Below are 24,325 nucleotides of genomic sequence, written 5' to 3'. Positions count from 1 at the left end.
CTTTGCCTTTTTTTTCCTGTAAGGATTGTTCCACAGTGACACAAATAAGTTTCCTAAATTATTTTTAATGACCATGCAGGATTTCAACAAATATGAAATAACTTATTTAATAAGTTCTCTATTGATGGACATGTATGTTGCTTTCAGTCATTTTCTATTACAAAGTAAATTTCAATGAATCTCGTATGATGATTTCCATAAAATGTGGAATTACTGGGTCAAATGGCATATGCATTTGAAATTTTTATAGCTCTTGTTCAACTGCCTTCTGAGGAGGCTGAAAGAATTTATATTCCTACTCAGTTGTAGTACAGAGAAGTTATTTAAATCTATTCCTTATAAACCACTCCAATTTTCTTAAGCCAATTTTGTCATTGTCCCAGAAAACCCCAAGTGACACTCCTGCCTCCTTGTCTGTGATCTTGTTTTGCTGCTAGCTTAGGATTACCTTTCTTCGCATTTGTCTATCTAAATCCTACCTATCTGCATTAGTAGGACACACTTAGTTGCAAGTAACAAAACTCAAATGAAACTAGCTTAAGTAAAATTAAAAGTAGAGGGGAGGAAAACTACTGAAAGGATTCTAGGTAGTTCACAGAACTGAAAGATGAGCTGCAAGTTCCCAGGGCAGTTCTAGAAACCTAGGACTGGAGCCCTCACACACTCCTCTGATTATCCGTTTCCAACTTCATTTATCTCTGAATGATTTCCATTCTCTTCTATGGTAGACGGGTGGGTCTCATAACTGAAAAAATGTGAAAATTTACATAAAAGGTAGCACATCATAAACTTGAAACTTCAAAAGACGTTTTGCACTGGCAGCTTCTAGCTCTGCCTACTTTTGGTGTCTTCTCATCTGTCGTTAGATAGAATTCGATAAAGAAGTTTGGAAAACACTGATGGAACATTTTAATGTTCTGAAAAATAATTCCTCCCAAATATCAGAGAATCAGAATTCCACTGCTATTCTTTAAGTGAAGGTTGTGCAGCAACAATTCCAGGGTCATCTTTTCTCCCACCTGCATGACTAGAATATTTCGGAAGTGCCCCTTTCTCACGCTCTCCGTGGTCCTGAACCACCCGTTGGTGGTCCTGAAGAGTGCTCCCTTTTAGAGTCAGCTGAAATGAGATAGGAGGGGAATTAGGGAGTAGAGAAATTGAAGAAGCTGTTAGGGAGAAAGAAAATATTTTTGTTTTGTCAATTGTGTTACTATCAAAGAAACCACAATTAACCTTGGCCAAACTGAAAGACAGTAAGCAAATTTGTGGGAAGTATTGTCATCTATGCAAATGTCCACATGCATAATAAGCAAGGTCACCTAGGGGAGCAGGCAGATCACCACTGAAAACACTAACACAAATATTTGAGAGGGAATAACTCTTCACACCTGTCAGAAAAATTTGACACTTGTGATTGAAACGAGAGAAACCTCAATGCAGTAATGTCTCAGTTAACTTGACTGACAAACCCCCAATCCTCATCAAAGAATGCAAAAGAAAATGAAAATATAATAATTAAAGAAATCAAGAAAATTTTTAAAAAGTAAAAGCAAGTCTCTTAGATAAGTGTCAGTTATTAGGGACTAATCTAAAAAAGTCACCAATCAGTAAAATTTCTGGAATGGAAAAATTAAATAGTGGCATAGAGTTTTCACCTTCTCCCTGTCCTTCAACCTTATCCATCTGTTTATTTCATGCTTTATTTAACCAAAACCAACAACTGTTTTGAAATTGTCTTTTGAAAGTATTAGTGTCTTTCTGAAATCCTGTTCCCAAGGTATTAATTTTCCTGTGTGCCTAAACCAGTGATTCTTAAATTTTAGCGTAAATAACATTCTCTTGTAATACTTCTTAGAATGCATTTGGTGGGGGGTCCAGCGTTCTCTGAGAGATCCTGGTTCAGTAGGATTTAGATATAGCCAGAACTCTGCATTTTTCATCACACTTTGGAAAACACTAACACAAATGTTTGAGAGAGAATAACTCTTCACACTTGTCAAAAAATTTAATACTTGTGATTGAAAAGCGAGAAACCTCAATGCCATAATGTCTCAGTTAAGTAGAGTTTTTATTGCTGTAGTTCTTGGTATGTGTACAATCCTAAAATGTAAGTATGCCCCTTGCCTTTCACAGCACCATATTACTGTGCCTTTAAACTAATCATCAGTCACCTACAACTGTGCTACTGAAAGGGTGGTGCCCACACCCACCCACCCAGAAGAATCAGCGTCCCCTGGAGCGTGATAAAAACGCAGACCTCAGCCTGCCCTAGACCTTCTAAATCAGAACCTGCATTTTAACAAGATCCTTAGGTTTGAGATGCATTGATCTAGCAGACTCTCCAGCTAAATGTGACTTTTCAGCTCACTATTTTAATTTCACTACTTCACATTTTCAATCCAAAAGGACGAAAGAGTTTAATTACAAGAGAAAATAAGGTTATTAAGTAGAGAGACATCTGGAGGGTCCCAGATTGTGTCTGTGATTGATGACTTTTAAATCAGAAGGCAGTTGGTTTTTATGGTATCTGAGATCACAGTGCTCTGAGATCCCAGTACCTTGTAATTGTATTCATCTCTCATCTTCACTGTAAGCTTCCTGTGGGCAGGATAATGTCTGAGATATTTATATCTTCAGTGGCTAGCCTAATGTCTAACCCAAGGAGGTGCTCCAAAACGCCTGGCTGGGAAAAAATTGCCAGTTGCTTACGAGTTATATCCACTCTTCAAGTTCAAGCTTAAGGCTCCTTTCCTCCGGAAGATTTCTTTGGTTATTTCACCTACATCCACCTGCTCTAAGTAAATACCACTTATTTGACATTTAACACACACATGACTTTAGTTATCAATTATCTTTATTTTCTCTCTTATTACCCTACAAAAGGTGTAAGAAGCTGCTGCTTTTTATACTTTTCATACTGCCTTGCAGAGTAGCCATTCAAATATTGCTTACTATTGAGAGCTCTCTTAAAATTTTAAAAAACCACTAAAGTGAGAAAATCTACAAGTTTTGATTTTCCTTCAAGCATCATTCTAAATTGTCAAAATTAATTCTAGAGTTGAAAATATTTAAACAGCTCCTCCAGTTTTGACCTATTTAACTTAAGTAAAACATGTACTTTGATATAAGAAATACTTTCTAATTTTCAAATGGTTGGTTGTCCCTTCAGCCAACTCAATTCTCATTTCTGTTATTTATGCCAGTAACTTATACTTCTCTATGTTGAGCATATATAAAATGTTTAATTTATAACAGATTAATTCATAACTAAAATAAATTTATAGCTAGAGATCACTTTAGGGAAATAATGTAATAATTTATAAAGTTTGTATGATGTCCCTGAGAGTGTCACACACAGACGGATATTTCCATTTTAAAGCTAATTGTAGACATATTGCCCCATAGTGCACCCATGGCATGTAAAGTTTTAACTCCTGGAATCATCACTGCATTTGTCAACATTAACATAGCTGTCCCAGTGTTTTGATGTATTATTATTTCAGCTCTTGTAGTTTTAAAACGCTCTTTAGCCTGTTACGTAAATCATCTCTAACTGTCCTATAGATGGCAGCGTTGAGCAATATATTTGGTAAGATTGCTTTTTTGGTTTCTGTGAATTTTCAGTTGGGAGTGAATTTTTCATACAGCATATTTCATTACAGTACACCTCAAGACTAATTTAGCATACGGTGGCAAGGTAATACGTGTACCTGCTCCAAGTTACTTCAGTTAGTTTCCACAAAAGCGTCTCTTTCTATTCTGTATATGAACCAGATTTCCAGAGTTATCTCAACCCATTAATAAAACAGTAGAGAAAATATGAAATTACTGTAGTATAATTATAATTAAATATTCACCACCTTTAACGTTGGTAGTAAAACATCAGCAAGTAGGAAGAAAGGACAAGAACATCCAATGATCAGTGATTATCTACCACGTGAAATCCATCGGTTTGGAACAAAATGTCACAGCAATATGGCTTATTTCATGATTTCTAATGAATATATTAGCCACTGAAGTGTTTTTAATGCAGAAATCCTTTCCCGCTGAGATTTTTTTTAAAGCTTTTATAATAACAATTCGTTTTATATGATCACAATTCTAACCTTTCTGTGAAGATTATTCTAGAATAGTTGCAAATTAAGTTGATCTTCCAGACGACTCTTTCTTCTAGAAAAGAGTATTTTGTTTTCCATATAGGTGTATTTCTTTTATTTAGCTTATTTTTTTGGGGGGGATCATTTCAAAAGTAAATGGATTGGGATTGTTTTTCCTACAAAATTTGAAATATTCTCCACCCCCGCCCCGCGCTAAACATCCAACCTCTAAAAAGCCCCTTGGCCTTAGATTACATTGTTACTAGTAAACAACACTTCTACCTTTTTTTTTTCCTCTCCAAGGGTAAAACCCCACAATTACTTTACTACTAACTTCAGACTTCCCTGCTTCACATCTCCCTCCTCTGCTCCCCGTGAAGCACGCTATTCCCCCAGAACCCCGGTCACTGTTATTGCCGCCTTGTTACCAGATTATATCTGCTATTTATAGCTTTGCTGTAGTGGGCACGTGTGCCCACATCACCAAGCTGTCAGAAGTGGAGAAGGGCGGGCTTTCAATTCAACAGCGAGTACACAAATTATAGATTAACCAGGTTGAGATGAGGCTGCACGATGGCACGGAATAAGAAGGTGAGGGAAGAAATGAGAAGCTCCCAGGCTTCGGTGGGGAGTAGCCGCCTTGCAGATACCGGCTCCCCCAATTCACGTATCACACGCTGCTGAATGGCGCCTTTGGTTGTTCTTCTTTTTTAACTACGCTTTGCAACCTACCTTGGTACCCTCACCCTCTCTCCCCACCTCCCTCCTGCAATGCAAGGCTTGAAAGACAGGCAGCCCCACCAATCAGCAGGCTTCCCCAAGAAACTCCCCCCGCCCTTCAGCCCGGTATTAGGCCCAGGCGCGCTCCTCTGCTTCCCAGCGGGTACCGTCACTGAGCATGCCCGGCGCCTCCACTGCTGCGTTTCCCGGCGAGCGTCTTGCAGTGCTTGAGAGCTGGCGACCCCAAAACGGGCCAGCAATGGGGTGGGAAAATAAGATAGCGTTAAAAAGAGTGACAAGTGTCATTTTATTAAGGGTACTTAATGCCACCTGGACCAGCAGGGGACAAACTGCTTGTTTACAGGTCAGTTTAACAAACAAACAAAAACTTTGGGGAGCATTTGCTTGTGGTGACACTGAGACAGCAAGCTAACAGTGTAAGCGCCTCTGCAAGTAGACCCAAGTTGCTGACCTGTTCTACTCATGAAGTGGAGCCTTTTCCTGTACAGTTGAGCTGGCACCATCCTGTTTTCTCCCGATTATCCTTGTGGTCAAGGGTAAAAATTGTATGGGGTGGTTCAGAAGCTGTGTGTGAAACAAACACTTCAGCCAATATTTACACAGTAGAGTTCTGGCCTTATGAACCCTCTGTAGGTCCCTAACATCTTTTTAAAATCACAAATAGATTTCAGAATATGATAAGGGCCGGGAGTCTCATTTTCTCCCCAAGCCTTCATCCCAAGGTGTGAATCCCCGCCCTCTCTCTAGGATGGGGCGGGGTGGGGGGGGGGGAGAAGCAGTGATATTGACATTTTCTCCCTCAGTTCCTCAGCAGCTAACCCCACCGCGCCAGACATACGACGTTTCCCAGGGATCCCTCTTCTTGTTTTGGAGTGACCATAACCCCCCCAATCACTGCCCTTGGGCGTCCCTCTGCTTTTTCGTGGTACTTCATTGCAGCAAATGCGGGGATTCCAAGGTGGAAGGCTGGCCCAGAAGTCCTTTAGAAAACCTCACACGAAATACAAATCTCACCATGGCCTATCACCCTGAAACTGAAATCCAGCCTTTATATTTCCAGGGAGAAAAAGCCTTGACTAGAAACCTCCTTCCGGAGGGGTTGATCTTACCTGTTAGGTAAGATCCAGCCCAGCTCTCGCGCCCCCTCCTCCCCGGGGCCTCCTACCCTGGGCTCTGAAGCCGCAGTGCCCCCCCCCGTCGCCCCCCACCCTCGCTCCTGCGTCTTCCTGAGTTCGCCCCCCCCCCCCGCGTTTTCCCAGACTCCCCTCGTGCTTTCCGGTAGCCACCCAAACACTCCCGCCCGCGCCCGCGGCGGGGATTCCTGCGGGCCGGGAGCGCCCTGGGTGGCGCGCGAGGAGGAAGGCTCTGCGCCAGGGCGGGCGACCGCGTAGGGGCGCTGCCCGAGCGCTGCGCAGAGGCCGGGCGCGGGCGCTGCTGCGGCACGGCCGCGGGGCGGAGAGGGGCGGGCGCGGGGCGGGCTCGGCCGGGAATGTAGAGACCCGGGCGGGAGCCTCCCGCCGGCGGCGGCGGCGGCGGCGGCGGCGGCCAGGCTGCGGAGCGCAGAGGCTCCGTCACGTGTTTTTCTCCTCCGAGTGAGACGGCGGCGCGGTCGGAGGGGGCCGGCGCGCAGAGCCAGACGCCGCCGCTTGTTTTGGTTGGGTCTCTCGGCAACTCTCCGAGGAGGAGGGAGGAGGGGAGAAGTAACTGCAGCGGCAGCGCCTCCCGGGGAAGAGACGTCTTCCCCGACTCCTTCCCCAACCTCCCCCCGTTTCGTCTCCCGCCCTAGTTCTCCCCCCTCTCCTCCCCTGCCGACTGGAGCGAGGGGCAGGGATGAGCCTGTCCCTCTGGCGCGTCCCCAGCTCCCCAGGCTGCCTAGTAGCGTTTCGCGTGGAAAAGCCACTTTCTCCGCCTGCCGAGATGGGCCCGAACGGGGGCTGCAGAGGACGCGTCCGCGGGCGGCGGCAGCAGCAGCAGCAGCAACGGCCGCAGCGCCGCGGTCTCTGCGATTGAGCTGGTATTTGGGCGGCTGGTGGCGGCGGGGACGGTTGGGGGGGGCGGGTGGGAGGAGGCGGAGGAAGAGGCGAAGGAGGAGGAGGAGGGAGAACCCCGTGCAACGTTGGGACTTGGCAGCTCGCCTCCCCCTGCCCAAGGATATTTAATTTGCCTCGGGAATCGTTACTTCCAGAGGGGAACTCAAGAGGGAAGGCGCGCGCGTCTGGAGGGGCAACGCCAGGACCCCCGGCCGCCGCCTGCCTGAGCCGGACTCTGGCCCCGGCGGCGAGAGATGCTTCTTCCCGGCCGCGGCGGCTGAGAGGAGACTTGGCTCTCGGGGTATCCGGGCTGCACTCGCGCCGGACGCGCAACCTCCCCGCAGGGCATGAAACGCCAGTAAACTCCGGTCGGGGCTATCGCCTTGGCGCAGCTGCTGCGTCCTCCTCTACTGCCCCTCCCCGGCGCGGAGGGCGGCGTGGATTTCGGAGTCAGGGTTTCTGCCGCCTCCAGCCCTGTTTGCATGTGCGGGGCCGCGGCGAGGAGCCTCCGCCCCCCGCCCGGTTGTTTTTCGGCGCCTCCCTCCGCGCGGTGGCGGCGGCGGCGGCGGCGGCGGCAGCATGGCGAGCCCTCCCGAGACCGACGGCTTCTCCGACGTGCGCAAGGTGGGCTACCTGCGCAAGCCCAAGAGCATGCACAAGCGATTCTTCGTGCTGCGGGCGGCCAGCGAGGCTGGGGGCCCGGCGCGCCTCGAGTACTACGAGAACGAGAAGAAGTGGCGGCACAAGTCGAGCGCCCCCAAACGCTCGATCCCCCTCGAGAGCTGCTTCAACATCAACAAGCGGGCCGACTCCAAGAACAAGCACCTGGTGGCCCTCTATACCCGGGACGAGCACTTTGCCATCGCGGCGGACAGCGAGGCCGAGCAGGACAGCTGGTACCAGGCCCTCCTGCAGCTGCACAACCGTGCCAAGGGCCACCACGACGGGGCCGCGGCTCCCGGGGCGGGAGGCGGCGGGGGCAGCTGCAGTGGCAGCTCCGGCCTTGGCGAGGCTGGGGAGGACTTGAGCTACGGGGACGTGCCCCCAGGACCCGCCTTCAAGGAAGTCTGGCAGGTGATCCTGAAACCCAAGGGCCTGGGTCAGACAAAGAACCTGATTGGTATCTACCGCCTCTGCCTGACCAGCAAGACCATCAGCTTCGTGAAGCTGAACTCGGAGGCTGCCGCGGTGGTGCTGCAGCTGATGAACATCAGGCGCTGTGGCCACTCAGAGAACTTCTTCTTCATCGAAGTGGGCCGTTCCGCAGTGACGGGACCCGGGGAGTTCTGGATGCAGGTGGATGACTCTGTGGTGGCCCAGAACATGCACGAGACGATCCTGGAAGCCATGCGGGCCATGAGCGATGAGTTCCGCCCTCGAAGCAAGAGCCAGTCCTCCTCCAACTGCTCCAACCCCATCAGTGTCCCCCTGCGCAGGCATCACCTCAACAACCCTCCACCCAGCCAGGTGGGGCTGACCCGCCGCTCGCGCACAGAGAGCATCACTGCCACCTCCCCGGCCAGCTTGGTGGGCGGGAAGCAGGGCTCCTTCCGGGTCCGCGCCTCTAGTGATGGCGAAGGCACCATGTCTCGCCCTGCCTCTGTGGACGGCAGTCCTGTGAGTCCCAGCACCAACAGGACCCATGCCCACCGGCATCGCGGCAGTTCCCGGCTGCACCCTCCTCTCAACCACAGCCGCTCCATCCCCATGCCTTCTTCTCGCTGCTCGCCTTCCGCCACCAGCCCGGTCAGCCTATCGTCCAGTAGCACCAGTGGCCACGGCTCCACCTCGGACTGTCTCTTCCCACGGCGGTCTAGTGCTTCCGTGTCCGGTTCCCCCAGTGATGGCGGTTTCATCTCCTCTGATGAGTATGGCTCCAGTCCCTGCGACTTCCGAAGTTCCTTCCGCAGTGTCACCCCGGATTCCCTGGGCCACACCCCGCCGGCCCGCGGTGAGGAGGAGCTGAGCAACTACATCTGCATGGGAGGCAAGGGGGCCTCCACCCTCACGGCCCCCAATGGTCACTACATTTTGCCTCGGAGTGGCAACGGTCCCCGCTACATCCCGGCAGCCGGCTTGGGCACGAGCCCAGCCCTGACAGGGGATGAAGCAGCCAGTGCTGCAGATCTGGACAATCGGTTCCGAAAGCGGACTCACTCTGCTGGCACGTCACCTACCATTTCCCACCAGAAGACCCCATCCCAGTCCTCTGTGGCCTCCATTGAGGAATATACCGAGATGATGCCTGCCTACCCACCAGGAGGTGGCAGTGGAGGCCGAGTGCCCAGCTACCGGCACTCCGCCTTCGTGCCCACCCACTCCTACCCAGAGGAGGGTCTGGAAATGCACCCCTTGGAGCGGCGTGTGGGCCACCACCGCCCAGACACCTCCAACCTCCACACCGATGATGGCTACATGCCCATGTCCCCAGGGGTGGCCCCAGTGCCCGGGAGCCGAAAGGGCAGTGGGGACTACATGCCCATGAGCCCCAAGAGCGTGTCTGCCCCTCAGCAGATCATCAACCCCATCAGACGCCATCCCCAGAGAGTGGACCCCAATGGCTACATGATGATGTCCCCAAGCGGCAGCTGCTCTCCTGACATTGGAGGCGGGCCCAGCAGCGGCGGCAGCAGCGGTGCCGCCCCTTCTGGGAGCAGCTATGGCAAGCTCTGGACGAATGGGGTAGGGGGCCACCACTCTCACGCCCTGCCACACCCCAAACTCCCTGTGGAGAGCAGTAGCGGCAAGCTGTTGTCTTGTACGGGTGACTACATGAACATGTCGCCAGTGGGGGACTCCAACACCAGCAGCCCTTCCGACTGCTACTGTGGGCCTGAGGACCCCCAGCACAAGACAGTCCTCTCCTACTACTCATTGCCAAGGTCCTTTAAGCACACCCAGCGCCCCGGGGAGCTGGAGGAGGGCGCCCGGCACCAGCACCTCCGCCTTTCCTCCAGCTCGGGTCGACTTCTCTATGCTGCGGCGGCGGAAGATTCCTCCTCGTCCACCAGCAGCGACAGCCTGGGCGGGGGATACTGCGCGGCTAGGCCCGAGCCCGGCCTCCCGCATCTCCACCATCAGGTCCTGCAGCCCCATCTGCCTCGAAAGGTGGACACAGCTGCCCAGACCAACAGCCGCCTGGCCCGGCCCACGAGGCTGTCCCTGGGGGATCCCAAGGCCAGCACCTTACCCCGGGCCCGAGAGCAGCCGCAGCCCCAGCCGCAGCCGCCGCCGCCCCTGCTGCCCCCTCCGGAGCCCAAGAGCCCAGGGGAATATGTGAATATTGAATTTGGGAGCGATCAGCCGGGCTACTTATCAGGCCCCGGGGCTTCCCACAGCTCGCCTTCTGTCCGGTGTCCATCCCAGCTCCAGCCGGCTCCCAGAGAGGAGGAGACGGGCGCGGAAGAGTACATGAACATGGACCTGGGGCCGGGCCGGAGGGCCGCCTGGCGGGAGAGCGCTGGGGTCCAGCCGGGCAGCATGGGCCCGGCACCCCCTGGAGCTGCTAGCGTGTGCAGGCCCACCAGGGCAGTGCCCAGTAGCCGGGGTGACTACATGACCATGCAGATGGGCTGTCCCCGGCAGAGCTACGTGGACACCTCGCCAGTCGCCCCTATCAGCTATGCGGACATGCGGACCGGCGGCGGTGGCCTCGTGGAGGAGGCCAGCCTGCCTGGGGCCGCCGCGGCCACGCCCTCCTCATCCTCGAAGGCCTCTGCTTCCCCCGCCGCGCCTCAAGGAGCAGAGGAGCTGGCGGCCCGCTCTTCCCTGCTGGGAGGCCCGCAGGGACCCGGGGGCTCGAGTGCCTTCACGCGGGTGAACCTCAGTCCCAACCGCAACCAGAGTGCCAAAGTGATCCGTGCCGACCCGCAAGGGTGCAGGAGGCGGCACAGCTCCGAGACCTTCTCCTCGACGCCCAGTGCCACGCGGGCAGGCAACACGGTGCCCTTCGGAGCGGGGGCTGCAGCCGGGGGCGGCGGTGGTGGCAGCAGCAGCACGGAGGACGTGAAACGCCACAGCTCTGCTTCCTTTGAGAACGTGTGGCTGCGGCCTGGGGAGCTCGGGGGAGCCCCCAAGGAGCTGGCCCAAGTGTGCGGGGCCGCCGGGGGTTTGGAGAATGGGCTTAACTACATAGACCTGGATTTGGTCAAGGACTTCAACCAGAGCCCTCAAGAGCGCCCCGCTCAGCCGCAGCCTTCTCCTCCCCCGCCCCCTCATCAGCCTCTGGGACGCAGCGAGAGCGGCTCCACCAGCCGCTCCAGCGAGGATTTAAGCGCCTATGCCAGCATCAGTTTCCAGAAGCCGCCAGAGGACCTCCAGTAGCTCAACTGGACATCACAGCAGGTGCGTTTCATGGTGACAAAAGTCAGAAGACAAAATTGCTTTTAACCTTGCGCTCGAATTCTGTTCCCCTGCCCCCGCGCCTTCTCTCTCCTCCCTACGGCTTCTCTAGGGAGTGCACTCCTAGGAGGGAGGGGTCAGGGCACAGGAGATGACACCTGGCTGATGGCCCGATAAATCTGTAGAAGCAGCCACAGGAGGGCTTCTTCCTTTGAGGTTCCCAAGTGAAGTACTTTGGTATTTCCGAGACATATATCCTACCGTACCAGTTCTGAGGTTTGTGAAGTTCATAGATAAGAACCTTGATCTCTTTATCGAACTTTTCTTTTGACTATACAATTAGGTCAGTCTCTGGAAGGGACAGTTCTATAAAAATATTTATTAATACAGGGGCTAAGCCCTTCATGTAAAGGTAATTTCTCAGAACTCTTAAGGGTGATTTTATCAAGTTGCTCTGTGTACTTTGGTTGTGTGATTTCACAATAACAAGGCAACATAAATAGCAGTGGGAAGCATCAATTTGTATTCCTGTTGCCCTAAAAAGATTCAGAAGTAAGAGCTTGCTTAGGCTTACGTATTTAAAGAAATACCTGTCTGTGACTCTCTTTAGAACATAATTATTGGCGACATTTTTTTTTGTTCCTTCCTGCATGAAGATTTATGAAATATTACTCACACACCGACCCACAACCTCACAGGCACGGCTGCTTTTATACAGTGAAGTCTGCGTGCGTCTGGGACCCATTACTGAGTTAAGAGTTACGAAAATTCATCTCAGCTTGTGTGCCTTACAATTGTCTTTCCTTGCAAAGGCCCGCACAGAGACACCACACAGGTCATATTGGGGCTACTGTACATCTTCTGTAAAATTACTTAACATTTTTACATTGAAAAGAAGGAATATTAAGTCAGGGAAATGGAAGAGTCTGGTTTTCATCTGCACTGAATGTAAGGGCTAACCCTTGTACTCTTCGTTTATAGGATATTTATTGTTTGCCTTTTAAGTTCAAGAGTAGATGCCTCAGTAAATGTTGAAAGTTGGCTTCAGGTGGTCTGTGGCTAAGGCTGTATTGAAAACGAGAAACATTTGTAATAGGAAATTAGCCTGCCCTTGGTTCTGTTGAGACTGTTTTCTGGTGGTCATGATTGTGGGAGGAGGAGAGGAGTATAGTTTGCAAATAATGAGATGAGTTGGCAATGTAGAAATTTCCAGCATTTGCAAACACTTTATTCTGACAAACCGATTATCTTGTGATAGTCTTTTTATATATGCTTCACCGAATGAGCTTTTAAAAGCATTTTTTCTTCTTAATGTGTGTCCATTCATAAGAAATTCATGTGTGTATTGGGTTCCTAGTGATAGGTATTTTTTCATTATGTGGTCACAGTCTCCTTGATTCTAACAGTTTCTAATATTTGACCCATATCATTTTCTGTTTTGTAGAACAAGGTACAGGTATACAGATATTCAAACTAAGATTTTAGGTGATATATTACACAAAGTATTTATTTGATTAGTATTCAAGATTTATTTTCATGATTCGTTCTCTAGAAGAGAGATTTAATTGTTTACCTCAACAGTAAAAATTTTGGTTATTTCAAATGATGTTTTTGGAAATGTGAATCTCTACCACTTTACTGTTTGTGTTGCAAAGTGTTTCATTTATAAAGGAATGAGAATTTGAAGGGAAAAAAACCCAGCAGAACTAAGATTTTGCTTTTAAAGGAGATGAAAGATGAGGCTAACAAACAATAAGTTTTCCTCACCTGTTTTCTTAATTTGAACGGGTTTTGTTTTGTTTTTTAAGACAGTAGAATAAATAATATTTTGTTCTGAAGGAAATTGATGACCAAATAAAGTTTTTGTTTTTCAAAAGGGCTTTAAAATAAAATCCTCCTCATATGGAGGATACACTAAAAATGAACCAACCAAAACAAAACAATCTTCTATTCTTAGCTTTCTGAGGGAAAATATAATATTCTGGAACAACCATATAAGCATATCCTTAATAATCCTGGAGTAGCAATAGACCATGCTTTGATAGCACCATGCAATAAAAATTTTAAAATATGTATTTGTAAGATGTAAATGGAGAGAGATGAGCGTGTGTGTGTGTGTGTGTGTGTGTGTGTGTGTGTGTTTTAAGTGAGGTACCAAATGCTACTTGGCACATTTACATCCTGAATTCTGCTTGTCTGCCTTTGCCCTGTTGAGTTTAAAGATGTGATGCGATAGGCAACTATCATCTGAAACAAAAAGAAATCAAACCTGTCTGTGGCAAACCACTTTGCCTGGGAATGAGTGTGTTAGTTTGTGAAAACCTTGTTTTCCTAACTTCCTCAGCAATTGCTATCTTTGCCTATCTTTCCTGTTTCTCAAGTAAAACCTGAAATAGGAAAGGAATGAGGGGCTCAGAGATGTGTGCTCTTTCTCCTAACCTCTCATTTTAAACAGCTCTTCTTGTTGAATATTTTTCACTGGAACATTTCTGAGGTATTTAGTGCAGGTGCCCAGGACTGCTGGTTGCCCTTGATTCACCTTCTGTCTGACCACCTTTTCTGTTTCTTTTCTCTCTCTTGGCCATCCGTGTCTCCTCTGGGTTCTGACCTGCTGGATTGTTTTAGCCCCCTCTCCTATGCTCGTTTCCCACCTCTTATTTCATGTTCCTGCCATTGTGTTTTATTTTCTTTTTGGCTCCATTTCATAATTTCGCAGTACTTGTGGCCTACTCTCCGCAGAGAGTACATTGAGAGCCCAAAAGGGAGGGCAGAAAGGGCATAGCAGCCCATCTACCTTCAACCAGCATTTACCGCAATTTGTGTGTTAGTTTTGTAACTGCAGCGGGGCAGATAGAGCAGGCTTTGGCAAAGACACAGACTCCAGCCATTGCTTTAAGGTTCCTTTTTTTTTTTTTGGTCATTTTGTTACGTGCCCTTGAAAAACAAAATGGGCCATTTTTCTTCCTTTCACTGCATTTCCTAGTTGTGATTTCCAGGATGCCTACCTCCACGGCTACCTCCCATCTCTCCTTCCCTCTCCCTCCCTCCTGTCCCCTCGCTGTGTGGCCTTTTTGTCTGGCGCACACCCTCTGGGCTCTGGCACTTTCCCGTTTCCTCGGTCACCTCTGCTTCCTGCATTCCTCCCTATTTATTTGGGGCTTGGCTCCCCCTGCCTCCTGCAAGCCCCCTTTGGCCTGGGGTCGGGAGATCTGCAGCGTGGCTGAGGCCACCCTAAGAAGACTCCAGCCCCGCCCTCCTCCGGTCGCCTGGGGGCGCGGGGGCGGCCGGGTCCCTTCCCCGGCGCGTGGTGTGGTGTGAGGTGGTGGTGGCTGACGGTGGTGGCGGGCGAGCCGCGGCCCCTGCAGAGCAGTACAGAGTCTGGCCCTGAGCGGGCGGGGCAGCCGGGCTCTGATTGGCCCCGCCGGAGCCAATCAGCGCGAACGTAGGCCGAGCCGCAGCAGGGGTGGGGAGGGGCCTCGGGCGAGGGTTGATTGGGGGCCTTGGTCCGGAGTCCCGGGGTGGTGGCGGGCCGGGCCTCCGTAGCCCACCCCTCTCCCTCCACCCCCTCCCTCTGGAGCCCACAGAACTGAGGCAAGTACACGCCCCCTCCACCCCCCTCCCAGAGGATGTTATGCACTCGGCCTTATTCTTGTCCATCTAGACCAGAATCCTAAGAATGAGAAAGTCCAACCAGCCCACTGACAGAGGCCGGAAACACACGCTTCCTCTTATATTTAATTGAGAAAAATCCAGGCCGTGACCATGTGACGTGCCCCATTTTGTCTCCCTCCTCTCTTTACTACGGTTTACTACTACGCCACGTTCCTGTTCCCTCACCTTCCTGTCTTGAAATCTGCAAGCAGGAGGGAGCTCTACAGCACGTGGTTGTAGGATTGATTGGGTTGGCTCAAGATTTTTACATTTACTTCTCTTACTATTGGGAGGGAGGAGAGAAAAAAACGGAGTAGGAAATACAAATGCTGTGGCTGGCACCGTGTGGGGATCATTCGGAAAACTCATTTGGCTTGAAATTACGTTAGGGTCAACCCTTTATTGAGTGCTTGCAGTTTGCAAAGCACCAAGCTAGATAAGATCAACAAAAACTGACCATCCTCGGCCCATGGGAGCTCACTGAGAAATGAAAACGTCTGATGTAGCTTGCTTGCAAATCGTGAGAATCTAGAAATTCGTTACAAGGGCTTGGGTAGGGTTCCTTACTGAGCTTGGAGGTAATGCTTCTCAAAAACAGGTTTGTCTTTTGACCAGTGACAGCCCTAGTGACAGCTCATCAGGGCAGGCTGGGCGCACTGATTTTGAAAGCTTGCTAGATTTGTGTTGTGCTCCCTCACATAACCAAAATTGTGTGAAATGTAGTACCAGATGAGATCGGAAATTTGTTCAGATTTGTCGTTTGTACAATAAAGAGGGGAAATAACAAAGAGAAATACCATGGAAGTATTTTCTTCTCCCCATCCCTCTCAAATAAGCATTTCTCACCAGCCAGCAATCCCTGTTGCAATCACTGAATCATAAGCCCCAAAGGCAGCATTTTGAAACATCGCAGGTGAAAATGTAAGGAAGTAATTCTATGCCCCTGAGTAATTCTGTGCCCCAATACTGCTTCTGAGCAGGTGGGAGTGAGCTTCTCTGCTGTTCCAGAAAACTTTGAGCATCTAACAATCCTCTTAATTTCTGCCATTGTTTGGTTAGCTTTTTGTGTTAAAAATAAATCCATAAAAAATACCATATATTGGAGTCATTTATCTGATTGCCCCCCAGATAAACACAGTATCTCCAAGATTGTCTTAAGAGTAAGAGACTTGGAATCCAAAAGGGCATACTTCCCTCCCTCCTCCTTTTTTTTTTTTCTTTTCTTTGTTTATCAGAATTCCGGGAAAGTAGTTTAATGCTATCTTGAATGATACAATGGAAAAAACAGCTTCTGGGAGCCAGAGATCTTGGGTTGTAGCACAGCCTGTGCCCTTCACTAAGCTGAGCGACCTTGAGAAAGTCACTTAATTTCTCTGTACATATTTCCTCACCAGTAACTGGAGAATTTTGTTCTAAATTATTCTAACTTCCTTTGCAGCTCTAAGCGTAGGGATATTTTGGAGAAAATGACTGATATTCTTTAATGGGTCAGTTGTAATGAGGATTCTTTCTGAAGAAGCTATTGATGGGGTTGTAATGAAGTGCATTAGAATATACTGTTCTGTCCTGTTCTAACTCCTGGATCACTCTTTATGGTTTGATTCAGGACTGATTTTTAACCTTTCTTGTTTGGAGGGGGCATTTTCAGGTTTTAACAGACCTTAAGACAAACCTTCCTGACTACACCAGTCTAAATTTTTGGAACCTTCTCTAGACTGGATTTGGTTCCTCTCCCTCCTCCCTAAGGTCAGCTGTTGGAAGCATCCCTCCCCACCTGACAGTATAGGTCAGGCTTTAACCAATCCATGTCTATGACATTATTCTGTTTATTATGTCGGAAATCACCCCTTCTTGCGCTGGTGGTCTGTTTATGGACAATGTTTCTCATTTGTTCCATCAGAATCCTTCAGTGAGGTATCCACTTGAGTGAATGGAGAGGAAATCTGAGAGGGCAATTGGGAACTATAGGAATTTGTGCACAGTTTTTTGTTTAGTTTTATTTTTCTCTGTTAGATGTGTGAAAAAGTTCTTGCTGGCAGAAATCATTGTTGTCCGACTTTGTGCTTCAGGATTTTTGATTGGTCATTTGAGCTGTACAGTGCTTTGCTGACCCAGTGTAATCCTGACTGTCCAGTTGCCAATGTATTCAGGGGTTCCTACCCTTTGGGCACCTCCATGTGTATTTCATAAATCATTAGAATAGTTTATTGACTTTTTCAATCAAAACTTCATTGACCTAATGCTTTTCCAATCCTCCTGCTATAATCATATATATTTCTTAGCTGTACAGTATATGAATGGTTCCTTTTATTTTGGTGGGTTGGTAGTTTTAGTATAATGGAACATTTCACAATTTTAAGGTTTTGTTTTGCTTTGTTTTAAAGAAATCCATTTCCTCAATTATTTCCTCATGTTACGGAGTTGCTGGAAATTGTATTCAAGGAAAATAGCTTCTTGTGGATTAGTTTGAAGTCAGTTTCACACTAAAGATTCTGTAACTTTTTTTCATACTAATACTTTTTTTTTTTTTTGGCTGCGTTGGGTCTTCCTTGCTGTGCATGGGCTTTCTCTAGTTGTGGCGAGCGGGGGCTACTCTTCGTTGCGGTGCGTGGGCTTCTCATTGCAGTGGCTTCTCTTGTTGCGGAGCACGGGCTCTAGGCACGCGGACTTCAGTAGTTGTGGCTTGTGGGCTCTAGAGCTCAGGCTCAGTAGTTGTGGTGCACGGGCTTAGCCGCTCTGTGGCGTGTGGGATCTTCCCGGACTAGGGATCGAACCTGTTTCCCCTGCATTGGCAGGTGGATTCTTAACCACTGCGCCACCAGGGAAGTCCCCTAATACTTTTCTTGTGTTTAAAATAATAGATACTCTACCACATTTATAATTATGTAATTGACTTATTATTTCATTACCTTGTGAGTCCATAGCTATATGGCAAACTTTAAAAGTTCTTTTAAAAATGTTATTGAAACAGGCTCAGAAGTTGTAATCACATTGAATTTTAACTTAACAGAATTAAATTTTGATGTTGGTATGGTATAATTGTATACTCATTTCAAACTATTGTGAAATGTTTCAAAAAGAGTTGTTGTAAAGCTTTTTAAAATGATAGACTAGTAAATATAATCTTTTTGGTTCTATTCTTATCTGCCAGTATAGAAATGGTAGTATTTTCTCCCATTCTTTTTTTTTTTTTTTTTTTTTTTTTTTGCGGTACGCGGGCCTCTCTCTGTCGTGGCCTCTCCCGTTGCGGAGCACAGGCTCCGGACGCGCAGGCTCAGCGGCCGTGGCTCACGGGCCCAGCTGCTCCGCGGCATGTGGGATCTTCCCGGACCGGGGCACGAACCCGTGTCCCCTGCATCGGTAGGCGGACTCTCAACCACTGCGCCACCAGGGAAGCCCTCCCAGTCTTAATTTATAGGAATAGGTGGAAGATAGATCAGATAAATATAAGGTACTGTCATCTATGGGAAGAGGAAAGTTTTCCGTTTTAATAATCTTGCTGCAGGCTCTACTATAATCTATTTGTTAAAACAGATTTGGTTGGATAAATGTTATTTGTGCTTCTTCAATGAGTCAGTGATCTTTGAATAACAGAGCTTTTACAAATGATGTGTTTATGTTGAAAAGGCTGCTTTTCTTTTTCAGCCCCCTTTCTGCATTTTCATGAATGATAGCAGTGGAATTAAATACGTGGGTCAGACTATCATTTTAATTGTGTTTATCTTCAAGCAGGGAGGAGATTTTTGTGGTTTTGTTACCCTACCTTGAATATTTTATTAAGCTGTGTTGCCTGCATTGTCTTCCTTTGCCATTCCCTGTGTTTGTTGTTGCTGTTTTCCGGTCTGTGTCACACTGTCCACCATCACCCCTGGCCCTGTTGGAGCCAAACCCATATACACTGGTTGCTAATTGGTCGGGCTGAAGAAGATGCCAGTATAACCCAAGTTGTAGTAAAGAAAAAAGATGTTGATAAACTTCCCTTCCCCCCTTTTTTTCTGTTGACCAAAAAATACTTTGATGTGAGTTCTCTGATCCTCCCTGACATATTTAGGTCATGGTACTGAACGGTATCAGTTAATCTTGAGAAATTGATAGTTGTGTTATGTTTGTTGAAATGATCAAAGAGGCATTCTTTTGGTGTTGTTTTCCTTCATATATATCTAGTGTGGCAAACAAGTTATATTTTACACAGAAAGTCGTGATTCTTTTAGGAAGGTTATGATCTAAATGAGACAGGCAAAATTAAAAAAAAAAAGACATTTGCTAAAAATAGAGCAGTTGAAGGTCTCTGAAATATTCAGTAATTACTATGTATTTAACTACTATTCAATATTCTCCAATGATGATCTCCCTGTTCTTTTAAAGATTATTAAAAGGGCTCTATGGGATATGAAACATAATCATACTTAGCCTTGAATTTTAGGGATTGTGGGAATAATCAGAAGAACTTTCCAGCTCCATTATTACAATAATGGAGGCCACCCACCTCCCAACCCCAAAATAACTGATCTGCCTTTGGCCAGACAGGCCCTAAACTATGATTCCCCTCCCCCACTTTGCCTCAATAAACACCATTGAGCGCCTGTGGTATTCCAAATAACACGTGTTTTGTTAAGAGGATGGGGATGAAGACATGGAAACGGGGACAAAAATGGGAGCGAGGAGGATTCATCCAAGTAGTTACCAAGTTTCTTATGGCGCAGCTTACTTGGGGGGGAAAATTGAGATTCAGAAGGTGCAGTCCGTGAAAATCTGCATTTTTCCTATACTTACAGGGCTAAAGTGCCCATCTGTCTTAAAGTTTTGCAGCTATCTAACCATGGCTTCCTGCCTCACCACAGCACAAGCATACTTAAATAGTTTATAAGGCTGTTGAAACTCTCCTTTGGGAGAATGGTGCATTTTCGGCCATTCTGCTAGCAAACATAATATTTACAAGAAGCAAGAAAAAGATATCTTTGGTCTAAGTGAAGCAGCCAGGAGAGGGGTCCAGGTGTTAAACGTGCAGGAGTTTTGTGAGTACTTGTCACGGGTTGGTCAGTGTTAGGAAACAAGGGGTGAAGATGAGGGCTGCAAAAGAAATTGTAAAATCTTTTCTTTTGGTCTTAGAAGCTCTATTATTCAAGGACTTTTTCTCCCCCTTTGGGTAGGTGGTTTTTATTTTTAGTAGTGAAAACCTCTAAGCCTCTGACCTCTGGTTCCTGTGCTTGCTTCTGGCGGGAAGTATAATCTTTGAGATATTGCCACTTCTCTTTTTTAAGCTTTCTCTCTCTCTCTCTCTCTCTCTCTCTCTCTCTCTATTTGTTTTGATGGTGTGCAGTCATACGTGTTTTTAAGCTTATAGTAGTTTCTTCCAGAAACATTAAAAAGCATTTTTTTAAAGACCACCAAGTTTTATGATAGTTTGCTGTATCTATTCACACTATTCTTTTCGTTAATATTTTGGTATAGGCAATGCATGCATGTGCTGTAAGTTTCAAGTGGTTTAAACATTTTTTTTAAAGGTATAGAGTGAAAATTAAGCCTTCCTCCCACTCCAGTTCCCCAGCTTCTCTTCTCAGAAGCCACCACCAATGCTCGTTTTTTGTTTATCTTTCCAGAGATGAGCTGCTCATAAAATTTGAAGCTTAGTAATAGAAAGTTGGGTAAATGCCCAACAGCTCAGTCTTCCGTGGAAGAACACACGCAGACCCCACATTTCTCCACGAAAGGATCACAGCAGACAATATACCTCTTACAATAGACTCGCTGCTTTGTTTTTGTTAAAGGGAAAAAGAAAAGTACTCTTTATTTTCCATGCCTCTTTTGAATACTCAGGTTAAAAGAAGTACATAACCCCCAAAGGAGGAAAAGCATTAGTTAAGAAATGGTCACCTTTTCTAACATTGAGGTGTTTGTGCTAATTGATGGAGAAGGAGAAGGTGTCTAAATTTTCAGATTTTCACGGTATTACTCAAGTATTCGGCACCCAACCCCCTTAGCCCCCCACCCCAAGACTGAATGAATAACTAGTTCTTAATATAGTGTAGTAGGATTAAGTATAAAGGTGAAGGATCTTTGTGAAGACTTTCTGGACACTAGGGTCTCATAGTTTTGAGAGTTCAAATGAATTAATGCCTCTTGCTGGATGACTGAGAGCTAGAAGTTCACCTCTGAGAAAAACATAAAAAGTGACTGCTTGGAGCTTCTAGTACCGGAGGCTGTTGTCTATATTTTTAATGCCATTGGTGGTTGGTGAAAATATTCATACTATTTTCCTAGAGTAGAGAATTATACTTTCTAACAGTCCTCAGGCGGCTCACACAGGACTGGAATTGAAATGTTGTCCTGGAAAGGCACCCAGAGCCCCGAGGACATAAGGCATCTTGAACGATCCCTCTGCCTCTTCACCAAGACTGCCCTTTTCCCATGGACACAGGAAGCTGGACCGGATGAGAACTTAAACTTGAGTGAGGAGAGATGGGGAGCAATGACTGAAATGGAGCCAAAGACTTTCAAATGGGTTGAAAGAGGTTTTCCCACCTGAGCACAAGCCCAGATCTGGGTAATGCAGAGTTGCTAATTATTGGAAAGCAAACCCAAAGGGTTGGCAACATCCCACTCAAAACCAAAGCAGGGCTTTTAACTCTTTGCCCCAGATCTTCTACCAGGCCGTATTTACCTTTTTCTTTTACCAGAATCCCCAATGTCTTAAATGTTCCTGAGGTTACAGAACAAAACAAAATGGGGCCACTGTATAAAGTATGTCATGGTAGAGGGAGGGGAGGGAGATCCCTAAAGTGTTTTGAGGGGCTGGCTGAGTGAGGGTATTTATAGCCCAGTCTTGGCAACTCCTACCTACCCCGCTCAACTCCTCCCTTTACTGCTGTTTTTGCCCCCTTTCCCAATTCCAGTGCATGCTTTAAACCACAGCTAAACAATAATATTCTTTCAAAGTTGATCCCATCCCTCTGGTTAGATTAAGGAATATAAATATTACATTTTCTTTTTAAAGAATGGATAATGACTTAATTTCTGAAAATATTTTACCTCCACTAGTAGGGTGCCCTGGACATTGGGATTATAGTTAAAACTTTCCCTTTTGCCTAAACTTTACTGCGTGTGTGTGTGTGGGTGTGTGGGGGGGTGTCTGCCTGCGCGCGCGTGGGGTGGGGGAGTGGGGAGGTGCGGCAGAGGGTTAGGATATGGAAACTATAGTCCAGTAAAAAGGGTTCTATTCCTAAAACTAGGTCTTTAAAGGTATCTTGCAGCCTGAGCCTTGGTCCCTCGCAAGTCCCTGCAAGGGACGACCTTTAGAAAGTGTGCGGGCTTGCTGTTTCTCGGGCCTTTGAACCGGGTGAGGAATGTGTCTCAAGACGGAAAAATGAATGGTTGGTGCTTTTAGCCTCCAGCTTGAAACTCGCAGGAGGAATGTTTTTGTCCCTTCAGAGCCTGCTTCCCAGCCACCAGGGCTCTTGGAAAGCATCTTTGCAGGATGAAGTCCTCAACAAAAACCCATGCCACATACTGGACCGAATGTTAATATCATGACCTGGTATGAGTGTGTTTTGTGTTTGGTAATTGCAATCATTGTTGCTTTTGTTGTGGTCACCCATTTACAATGCTTGGTGTCAGTTTATTTATCTCTTGTAAAAATAAAATACAGTGTGTGTGTGTGTGTGTGTGTGTGTGTGTGTGAAAACAAAAACAAAAACAAAAACAAAAAAAACCCCATGCCACCCAATTCGATCTAATTCACAAGCTACTTTTCGGTGGATTTTAAATGAATGTCTCTTCTCTAAGAATAGAACCCCATTCTATGGCTTCCTCACCACCCCAACTGAGATGATTTATGGTTACTCATGAGATAAAGAAACTTCAGGCTTTTTTTTGGCTTGGGGAATATTATTTTAAAAAATAGTGGCAGGAGGTATTTAGGGACATAAATAAAGAGTTCTTAGCTCTGATGAGTTCAGAATGGATTTCACCATCTGTAAAATTGCATTTGCAATGTAAAATCAATACATTTAAATGATCAAAGAAAACATTTAGAGTATTCGATTTGCTGGGTTCCAGTGTACCTACCACCCAGTCTCTTTCCTTTCTTGTAGAAAGCTTACCCCTTCCTGAGAGATGATGGAAACCCCTGTCCTGGCTCTAATTACTGGATTAATGCTACTCCTTCCTACTAAAAATTGTAAACTGTTTGAGAGTAGTGTCACTAATTGTTTCATGACTCCAGTATCTGTGGAGGTGCATACAAAATGCTTGCCGAGTTAAAAATTTGTATATCAACAAACAGTTCTGGAGAGAGTTGTTGAACCAAGGAGAAGACGGCTTTAGAAAAATCCCAAACAAAAACAATACTGTTGGATATATTTTGAGTACCTCAAGCCATTTCATTTGCCAAATATTTAAAAAATCATATTCAGATTTAACAATATATTTTTTAAAATAGTCAAACAAAATTACAGGAGTCTTTGCAATCTGATATGACCGGATATGAAAACTTGGGGAAAATTAATTACAGCTGCCTCATTGCTGTGTCTGAAATCCTTGGAAACTTCCTCTGTTCCCCCAAACCATTCTTTTAAAGATTGACAGAAACTTTGCTTTGTTTTGACAAGATTTATTTCTTTGCTTCCAACAGTAGTTCATCAACTTTTATTCTGCTAATAGAGTTCTTCTGATGTTAATTGTAGCCTACTGATCTAGGTCAGAGCATAGCATTTTCACCGAGGTTTAAGATATCAAAAGCAATGAGAAAAGTATTTGAAAAATAATTATTGTATCATAGTTACCTCTATTTTTAAAAAGAGGCCAGTTGTTAAGTATTTGATTCATAGAGTAGCCTTCTGATTTGTCCCTATGCTCATTCTTTTTCTTCCACTCCAGTATATTGTTGCCAATTAGCCCTTCTACTAAAATATAGGTAAGGTCTGGGAAAAGGAATTAAATTTTAACGACTCCATTTTGCAAGTGTGGTACTTGTTACTACTCTGCTAAAAAGTTACCTTGGTCTCAGCAATTGACCCTAATTGCCAAGATATGAGACTTTTCCCCTGTTTCCGCTCTTGATTAAGCCTGGGCTAGTTTGATGACCAAAGGAGTAGAATGTATGTTCTAAACTAGCTATTCAGCTATTATAGCAATTCTTTTTAAACATTGCTTGAAATTTTAAGTATTACACTAACAATTAACATCCAAGCAGTTTTACATATAGCAAAACATTTGTCATCCTTTCATTATAAAACTCCACAAGTCCCCAGGATCTGTAACATAAATGTGTTCTATTTTATTTTAAATAGGACTTCAGTTTTCTTGGTCCTGCACAGTCACATTGGCATTCAGGCTACTTTCTAAAATTTGCAAGTGTTTCCAGTGGGTATGTGTCGGGTATTGAGCTAGGCTATTTTTCTCTCTGCCAAGGTGGTTGACTGGGTTTACATGCTTAGTGCAATGTGTCTGGCATTTGGTTGACACTAT

The 24,325-nt window shown here is 46.5% G+C and overlaps 1 protein-coding gene across 4 annotated transcripts in view; it reads left to right on the top strand.

The window, feature by feature from the left end:
• Window positions 1-6,074: 6,074 nt before the first annotated feature.
• IRS1 (insulin receptor substrate 1) overlaps window positions 6,075-24,325 on the top strand; it is a 78,983-nt gene continuing 60,732 nt past the window's right edge. For 3 of the 4 annotated variants that reach the window (XM_033426452.2, XM_033426447.2, XM_033426441.2), the window contains exon 1: window positions 7,295-11,212. In XM_033426452.2, the coding sequence (XP_033282343.1) occupies window positions 7,448-11,191 (3,744 nt within the window). In that variant the 5' untranslated portion in view covers window positions 7,295-7,447 and the 3' untranslated portion in view covers window positions 11,192-11,212. Of the gene's footprint in view, window positions 11,213-24,325 lie in introns of all 4 variants that reach the window. The other variant, XM_004262635.3, reaches the window with a different exon arrangement.

The sequence above is a fragment of the Orcinus orca genome, chromosome 7 (genome assembly GCF_937001465.1).
Source record: "Orcinus orca chromosome 7, mOrcOrc1.1, whole genome shotgun sequence".
Taxonomy (NCBI): Eukaryota; Metazoa; Chordata; class Mammalia; order Artiodactyla; family Delphinidae; genus Orcinus; species Orcinus orca.
The sequence above is the reverse complement of the archived record's forward strand: the minus strand, read 5'-3'. Positions and strand labels throughout refer to the sequence as shown.